General features: G+C 42.2%; 1 protein-coding gene across 1 annotated transcript; it reads right to left on the minus strand.

The window, feature by feature from the left end:
* Window positions 1-253: 253 nt before the first annotated feature.
* LSM2 (LSM2 homolog, U6 small nuclear RNA and mRNA degradation associated) lies at window positions 254-6,218 on the minus strand. The gene is made up of 5 exons (XM_026720415.2): window positions 6,075-6,218; window positions 5,162-5,229; window positions 4,923-4,953; window positions 4,382-4,441; window positions 254-1,349 (listed from the first exon to the last, which is right to left on the minus strand). Exons 1-5 carry the CDS (start codon window positions 6,075-6,077, stop codon window positions 1,224-1,226), a joined length of 288 nt encoding a protein of 95 aa, XP_026576200.1. The 5' UTR covers window positions 6,078-6,218; the 3' UTR covers window positions 254-1,223.
* Between the last annotated feature and the right edge of the window lie 3,117 nt (window positions 6,219-9,335).

The raw sequence follows: 9,335 nt of genomic DNA on the forward strand, positions 1-9,335 counted from the left end.
GTCAACGGGGAAGCCAGATTCACTTAATAACCATGTTACTGAACTGCAGTGACTCACTTAACTGTGTCAAGAAAGGTTGCAAAACAAGGCAAAACTCACTTGTCTTGCTTAGCAATGGAAGTTTGGGGGTTCAATTGTGGTTGTAAGTCGAGGACTTTAAAAGCCAAGTGCTGCTGTCCACTCATGTAGAGACACAAAGCAGTACATACACTGTTTTATAAAAATATATAACATGGTAACCCATCACCAATGCCATCTTTCAAATCAAACTTTTAATTTTCCACTTTGTTTTAACAAATCATTACGCTTTCAAAAAGTCTTCCTAAAAAACGTGCACCTCCCATAAAACGTAAGACTAACAATACAAAAGGCAACAACAAAACCAGTGAAATGTTAAAAAAACAACTCAAAAATGGCAGGAACTCAACCTGCAACTTTTTCTAACGACCAGAGATAACACAACTGCCATTTTATATTGCAACGAAGCTTGGATTGACACTGAATGGTATATTATTGTGTTCATGACAAAAATAAAATGGACTCTCTCTCCATAGTTGAGGAGTTTGCAGGTCTTTTCTAACCTGCTGAAATTCCAAAGAAAGCATCGCTTCAAAACCTATAAATAGGAAATACACCAACATGAAGAGAGAGAGAAAAAATCACACCAGCATTAGCTGTGCTGCATCAGGACAGAAGGAAATGAGGAAGGACATGAAGAAAACCGTGTTTAGGGCACTTTGTAGGGCAAACAAGCTACGGAAATAATTACATTTTCATGGTTGAGTATCAATCCTTGCCCCAAACTGGACTTTCCTGCTACATAACAGTGCTATTCACTGAGTGCAAGGAAGAGGATCTGTAATGGAAGGATTTTATTACTGGCTTTAAATCGGAAAGAGGTGAACTAAGATTTCTTCTCCAATTTAGGGCTCACCAACCTTCATCTCCAGCAGTCCTAGGAGACAGAGGAGGTTGGCGATGAACATCTTTAGCCATTATGGATGCTGCACTCAGAAGGAGCAAAGGAACTAACATTAGCAAGCGGACGTATCATCGGTATCCAAGGGACAGACTGCGGATGGACGTATTTACAACGCTAACTTTGCTGGTACTTCCCCGAGTAAAGAGATAACGGGACTTCCCACCATTCTGCGGCTCTTCTTCAGGGAAGGTTAAGTCACACAGGGAGAATAAAAATAAACATTAAAAAAAATGGAACTTCATCACTGCTTCTGCTGGAGGGCTTCCTTGCGAGCCGCATCTTGCAGGAGTTGGGTGTCCACCTCGTCGGCTGGAAGCTGGACATAGCGGACGACAGACCCACGAATGAAGCAATTCTTGACGGACAGCTGAAGAGAAACAGAGAAGAGCTTTGGAGGGCAACGTAAGGATCAATGGGTCTAAAGTCAGGCTACTCAGGCAACTGGGTACAGGTAGTCCTCAACTTATGACCACAAAGGAGCCCCACGTTTATGTAGCTAGGTGCAGGCATGATATTCCCCTCTGAAAAAAAAATCGGGGCCAGCCAAGAGACCCCGCGCCGCGAGTCAAGAAATCGCACACACAACACCAACGCTACACACCCTTCCTTTCCAGCCGGTCACGTGTGGATCAGCTCCAGAGCTGGGCAGCCGCTTCCCTGGGGGCGGGGGCGAGGCCGCCGCCCAGGGAGCGCCCGCTGCTTTCCCTCGCCAGGGCCAGGCGGTGGCGTGTTGCACAGAGACGGCTGGTCCATGGCTACCCAGCTCCCTTTTCCTGCCACTCAGCGGCCTCCGCTTGCACCGCCCGGGCTCCGCTCAGGTGTCCAGCGTTGCTACTGCCGGCGTGGCTCCGCACGGCTCCAGTCACGCGTTGCCTCGGGAAGGGAAAGGCAAAACCGGGAGCTGCTGCGCCTGAGCCTCCGGTGCCGCTGCTGCTGTTGCAAAGCGCCGCCGTGGGTCTTCCTTTTTGCCTTTCCCTTCCTGAGGCAACGCGGGACTGGAGCCGCGCCGGCGGTAGCAACTCCTGACTCGGGGCCTCCGAGGGGAGGGGAAGGAGGAGAAGGGGAGAAGGGGAAAGGGGGGCAATTCCCCCAAAAATCAGAATTCTGATTTTAATCAGAAGAATATCATGTTTGTAGGTGAGACATTTGTTAAGTGGGTTTTGCCCCATTTTACGACTTTCCTTGCCACATTTGTTAAGTGAATCACTGCAGTTATTAAATTAGTAACACGGTTGTTAAGTGAATCTGGCTTCCCCATTAGACTTCACTTGTAAGATGGTCACAAAAGGGGGATTCCATGATCCCGACACACTGCAACTGTCAAAAATGTGAGTCAATTGTCAATATAAATCACATTGTGATGACCCGGGGTGTGGCACAAAGGCAACACAGTCAAATAAGCAAGAAGTGTCCCTTTGGCACCTCCGACTTTGCCCCCAATGTCCAGGTTACCTTCAGTTGAAGAAAAAAAAAACTCTCCCAAGAACAGTCTTTAAGTGGAGGAAATTCAATCCAAAAACAAAGTACATACAAACTGTAAATAAAAATCCACACAAACCACTCTGCAGTAATTAATTTGACAGGGCAGGAGAAGGAATTGCAGACTTGAAAGCCCAGCAAAACACACCCAGTTGGGAAGACGCCAGGAATCCAAATAAGCCTCGATGATACCAGATAACTCACAATTTGCTCTTAACAATTTGCTGTGCTCAACCTCTCTTTTTAAACATTGTGTTCCCAGCTGCAGCTAATGAAGGGAATCAGGGCCCTTTCCTCCCCGCTAAGCACGTTGCTCTTTTCTCTGTTCCTCCCTGCATGCCCTAGGATGAAGAGGGGGTAGGCCTGGGTCTTCCTCCAAATTCCCTCTCCCTTGCTCTACCTCTCCCCTATTCTGCCCAGCTGGATTTTGCCCTTCCCCAGTTTCTTCCACAGCCAACGGAGCCACACTCGCACTCTGTCAGCTGCTCAGCCTCCCCCTCTGAACCAGATTCTGACAGGGGCGTGATACTCATAACCATGGGGATGCTGCACTGGTCCTAAGTGTGAAAAAAGGTCATAAGTCACTTTTTTCAGTGCCATTGTAACTTTGAACAGTTACTAAGTGAATTGTTGGAAGTAGAGGACTACCTGTATAATTCAGATAGACTTTTAGCCTCTTGTGTTTCGGAAAAGCATTGGTTATGAGCACTTTTGTGTCACAGCCCGTTTCCTGTGCTAAATTATTTTTCTAATCCTGTCAGCTACTGTTAAACAAACCATTAAAATACCACATAATTTTTAAAAAACACACATCTGCAGGGCCAAAGGGGTCAGGAGGTTACATGGCCTGGGAGATGTTATTGGTCTGCTGAGTACAGATAGTCCTTGATGTATGACTACCGAGCCCCAAATTTATGTTGCTAAGCGAGACATTTGTGAGTTTTCTCCCATTGCACAATCTTTCTTGCCACAGTTAAGTTAGTAACTCAGTTGTTAAGTGAATCTGGCTTCCCCAGACTTTGCTTGTCAAAAAAGGTGATCAGACCCCAGGATACTGAAACCGTCATAAATATGAGACAGTTGCCAAGCATCTGAATTTTGATCATGTGACCATGAGGATGCTACAACAGTCGTTAAGTCACTTTTTTCAGTGCTGTTATTTGGGTCACTAAGGGAATGGTTGTAAGTCGAAAACTAGTGAGTTTGTTCTGGGCCATTGTTGATTTTTTTATGTTACACTGAATATTTCTGCATTTTATAATGTGCTGTTGTTCATCAAGGATCACATCTGTAAGATGGGTGTCATGATGATTGACCAAATAAAAAATGAACAAGCAGGAACAGCTAATGAGGTGGGATCACTCAATTTCAGTAAGGTACCTCAAGTTTGCTCCCACCTCAATATTCATATAATATGCATCACATATTATATGCTGCTCTTTTAATTTTCATTTCAAATTGCTGATTATAAAGTTGAAAACAGGATAGTTAAAATAGATCAAGAAAAGGTTAAAAATATGGTTAAAATATATTCAAAAGTAATATATCTAGATTCAGTTTTGTTCCATATAACATCAACTTTGTAAACATTCAAGTTTCCTCTTTCTACTACATATTCAAAATGGATAGTGATTAATGTATGTATGTATGTATGTATGTATGTATATAGCATGTGCATATTTGTGTTATGTATGAGTTTGGGTAGATATACACTTTCTCTTGAAGAGCAGAATTTCATTTTTAATGTGGGCTAGTGTACTCACAGTAAAAAAAAATGATAATAAAAGTTATATCATCTTGTCTCTTAATAGATATATGTTATAAGGCTCCTTGGTTAAAATAAACAGCCAATAACCATTATCATCTTAGCATTTATCCATATTTTTCAAATCCTGCCATAGTCATTAGATGAGCACTCACCATATGGGGGTATTTTTCTGGATCTGTCACACTAATGTCCGTGAGCTTAATATTCAGGTACTATGGAATCAGGGAAGAAAAAAATAGACAGTTCAGCAAACAAGTAAGATATTCTGTATTTCCCAAGGTTAACCTCCAGATCATTCAAGGCTGCCAATCCAAAATCATCACTAGTTTCTTTTCACTTCAGTGGGGATTAAACCTATCTTTTGACAATCTCACAGAGATTTTCCATACCCAAGTTAATTGTGGCATTGTTCACCAAGTTACTACCTCTGAGAGGAGCAAAAGTAAAGGTTGTTTCCCAGATTTCTTTTCAATGTGAGTGGAAATAAAACAAGTTTATTTGCTGCCCTAAGCTACTACAAAGACAAAATACAAAATGAAATGTGCTGAAGGATGATTGTATGCATAGCAGAGGTGTAGAAATATTTCAGATATAGGAAAGTAGTGATTTAAATACCACCGACCTACTTACGCAGAATGCAAAACAAGTACATTCTTTAGAAGGGTTGCAAAAAGGTTGAGGGTTAATTCATACCTGATCTACAGAATGTAAGGTCCCACAGATGCTACAAAAAAAGGAAAAAAAAGAAAAAAAATCTGAATTAAGGTGACATGAGTTCTTAAAAACACAGCAATATCTTGTGAATTAAATAGAGAGAATGAAAGCTAAAATGGGTGGATTTACTAAGCAGAAAGCAGCCAGAAATTAGAAGGCTAGGATCATAAAGAAACCAGGATTAATTTGCAGCCAAACAGCTGTGACTAAAAACATACCTCAAGTCATTCTTCAATTCCACTACTACGTCCTTCCCTACTAGGGATTTGAAGAAGGAATAGAAAAGCTGAGGATAAAGAAAAAAATTAACATAAAGCAAGTTTTAAGAAGCATTTCACAATCTAATACAAAGCATTTATACAGATGTTCCCATTTATCAAAAATAGTATCTTACACTACTCTAACCCCAATAAATACTATAGTGGACTGAGCAGAAACTACATGTGCCCAAACATGTGCAAATCCTCATTAAAATAAAGAACACATTCATAATTACCAAACATTCAGCTTGTGCTGTGCATTTCAGCAGATATTCTCAACTTTCAGCAAGTGTAAGAAGTGTGGATTTCAACTCCCAGAATTCTCACGCTTTTTCCAAAAGGCAACTAGATTTAACTTGATTTTTTTTCCCTTTGGAAAAAGATTTCTGTAGCTTAAGAACCCCACTTCTCTCAGCATCCAGTAAGCAGTTCCCAAGGGACTATATTCTTGGTTTGCACCAGGGAGAGACAGGATTACATCCTTTTAAACTTTTTAACCTGTTACATATGCACGCAGTATACACGACCTCTTTCATCTTAAAAAAGCAGGTCCTTTTTAAAAGTAGACATTCAATAAATATTTTGGGTTTGTATGGCCTCAAGAAAAAAAAATCATTGACGATTTGAGCACCTGCGGATATATACGCCGTCATTCAGGATTTGGCGCTACGAGCCCGTTTGCCATGATCCCAGCTAACAATGCCTAACACAAGTTTACTGGGCTGCAAAATCGGGTTCACACGTGATTTCTAAGTGCAAAGACGGACTCGCCCAGGCATCTTCAAAATAAACGATTAAAATCCCCCGTCCCTCCCTACCCCGACAGAGCAAAGTTATTTCCCACCACACACAAAGTGACTGCTGCGCTCACCATATTTCACGCTGCGCGATGCAGAAATAAAGACCCCGCGTGGATCAACTCGCAGAACTAGGGGAGAGAAGGTGGGGAAAAGATTGGAAAGAACTTCCCGGGCTGCGCATGCGTGGTGAGAACGTCTGTCTTACGGAAGGCGACAGAAATAGTGACTTCAGGCGCAACCGGAAGCGAACCGGAAACAGGAAGCTCTTCTTAAAGGAGCCGAAAATATATATATTTGGTGCATTCTGTGCAAGGAAGAGTTATCTCGATTACTTTTTAAAAGCTGTCGGATTTATTGTGCGTGCTGCAGTGAAGAAAATGCCTGCAGTTTGTCAGCCTTTTCTCCCTCCCACTTTTTTTAATAAAGAACTATTTTTATAAATAACTCTTAATTTTATAAATAACTGGAAAAAGTGCAAAAGACGAGCAGCTAAGATGATTAAAAGCCTGGAGACTAAAACATATGAAGAACGGTTGCAGGAATTGGGTATGGCCAGTCTAGAGAAAAGAAAGTCTAGAAGGGGACATGATAGCAGTCTTCCAGTATTTGAGAGGCTGCCACAAAGAAGAGGGGGTCACCTTATTTTCCAAAGCACCAGAAGGCAGGACAAGAAACTATGGATGGAAACTAATCATGGAGAGAAACAGCCTAGAATTTAGGAGAAACTTCCTAACAGTGAGAACAATTAACCAGCAAAACAACTTCCTTTCAGAAGTTGTAGGTCATCATTGGAGTTGTTTAAGAAGAGACTGGAGAGTTACTTATCTGAAATGGTAAAGCATCTCCTGCTTGAGCAGGGGGTTGGACTAGATGATCTCCAAGGTCCCTTCCAGCTCTATTCTGATTCTGAAACTCAAGGCAGGAAACATACCTAATACTCTTTCATTCTTCCTATTTTCCTACAACCACGACCCTGTGAGGTGGATTGGGTTGAGAGAAAGAATGACTGGTCCAAAGCCACCTAGCCGGCTCTCATGCCAAGATGGGACTAGAACTCACGGTCTCCTGGTTTCTACCCTGGTGCCTTAACCGCTACACCAAATTGGTTTTCTAACAAGGCAAATATTAGAGGTTGTCAGGAATACTTGAGCTACGGGTAGTTGTAACCGAGCTGAAGACATGTCAACTCAACCCCAGAGCCAAGAGTTTCCAGCAAAAGCAGCAGAAATTTCAGGATCTCTGAAATTGGCGTTGAGGACATGTGAAGTTGGATGAGGTTAAAAGAGCAGCAAGTCTGTTTCCTTTTATTTTATACTGACTGGATAAGGATGTTTCATAACTCCATCTAACAGTATTTAGAGAAAATGATTTTGGGTGACTCAAGCCAATGAGTCATCTTGTTGGTAGAGAAAACATCCTCAACTCCTTTCATCATCCATCAAGCAGTTTTACATAAGGTGGCCTGTGATTTCAGGAGGTGGTGTGTTGCATAGATCTGGCTCTTGGATCAAAACGCACCCAAAGAGGAGAGCCTTAATCACAGTAGGAATCCAGGTTTAGTAGGAAAAGCACCTGAACCAAGGTCGCTCTGGTTGTGTGAACCAGCAGAGGATTAGCTTGAAGAGAGTCCTTTCCAGGGGTGGGATGCTACCAGTTCTTCCTGGCTCTATAGAACTGGTAGCTCTGAAGAGCAGCAGACACCAAACCGATTCTGTGTTTGCTGCTGTTTGGCCCACCCGCCCTCCTGGCTCTTACCTATCCTTTATTTCCTGCTTTTCCAACCTTAGCTGCTTTGCGCGGCACAGCTGAGGTTGAAAAAGCAGGAAAAAGAGGCTTTTCAAATGCTGTGCATCTGCGCGCAGTGCTTTTCAGCTGTCCGGGTGGCACAGCTGATGTTTTTATACACACGCGCGCAGTGTTGGAACACCCACAACTTCTGGAGGCATGTCATTTCATTGATTAATTATTCTGTCAGGAAATTTCTCCTTATTTCTAGATTGGTTCTCTTCTTGTTTAGTTTCCATTCATTGCTTCTTGTCCTGCCTTCATATGCTTTGGAGAATAGGTTGGCTCCTTCTTGGTCACAGTCTCCCAAATATTGGAACACTGCTATCTTGTCATCCTTAATCTTTCATTTCATTAAATTAAACATACCCAATCCCTGCGACCGTTCTTCACATGTTTTAGCCTCCAGTCCCCTAATCATCTTTGTGACTCTTCTCTGCACTCTTTCTAGAGTCTCATCATCTTTCATGGCAACAAAACTGGATGTAGTATTCCGAGTGTGATCTTACCAAGTATTATAAATAAATGGAAATTGAAGCTACAATGTTGAAAGATGTGATCATAAAATATATTGCCTTTTTATAAAATAGCCGCCATGGAGGCCACAACATCAACTGAGGAATGTTGACCTAGCATTCTTTTAATCCTTTTAATCCTCCAGGTTCTCTTTCAGCCCTTTGAAATAGGTCAAATCAAGAAACAAATACCAGAAGAAATCCTAAAACCCTACCTTATTAATATAGACTATAATAAAAGAATTTTGAAACCTGACAGATTTCTCTTTCCCTCCCTGTTATACCCAAAGAGTCAAGGAAATCTTGAATTTCTTTCTTGCGCTCTCCTTTTTCCTGAGCTAAATTTGTATATTTCCAGCAGTTACCCACTCTTTTCTTCTATACACCTCTACACAAGCATAGTTTCTTCCTTTTGGACACGGGAAGATAAGCCATGATTCCAAAATAAGTAGTCGTCAATTTACAAACACAATTGAGCCCAAAATTTCTGTTGCTAAGCAAGACAGCTGTTAAGTGAACTTCTCCCCATTTTATGAACTTTTTGCAATTATTATATCACTGTAGTGACACAGTTGTTAAGTGAATCTGGCTTCCCCATTGACTTTGCTTGTCAGGAGGTCACAAAAGGGGATCACGTGACTCAAGGACACTGCAACTGTCATAAATATGAGTCAGTTGCTAAGATCTGAATTTTGATTACAGGATGGGGGAGGGGATATTGCAATGGTTGTAAGTGTGAAAAGTGGTCATTTTTCCAGTGCTGTTGGGGACTACCTGTAAAGCAGTGTCCTCTAACCTTTTGGGTAGCAGGGACTGGTTCTGTGAAGAGAGGTTTTTTCCATGGACTGGAGGCGGTGTGGTTTTGTGTGCTGCCTGCATCCTGCAGATGAGGTTTCATTTGTTTGCGCGGACCAGTTGCTAGCATGCCACCTCCCAATGCTAATCCACGGACTGGAGGACCCCTGCTGTAAAGCATTACTTTACCACTGACTATTTTTATTTCTTAACAATTCCTATGTGGGATCCAGAGGC

The sequence above is a fragment of the Pseudonaja textilis genome, chromosome 2, assembly GCF_049901715.1.
Source record: "Pseudonaja textilis isolate UNSWEBS1 chromosome 2, rPseTex1.2, whole genome shotgun sequence".
NCBI classification, from domain to species: domain Eukaryota; kingdom Metazoa; phylum Chordata; class Lepidosauria; order Squamata; family Elapidae; genus Pseudonaja; species Pseudonaja textilis.

What these genes read in the sequence shown, in the direction of transcription:
- LSM2 (XM_026720415.2), bottom strand. An exon ending in GAATTGAAGAATGACTTGAG is followed by an intron (nt 4,954 to 5,161) that starts GTATGTTTTTAG and finishes CTTTTTTTGTAG; the next exon opens with CATCTGTGGGACCTTACATT. An exon ending in CCTTACATTCTGTAGATCAG is followed by an intron (nt 4,442 to 4,922) that starts GTATGAATTAAC and finishes CTGATTCCATAG; the next exon opens with TACCTGAATATTAAGCTCAC.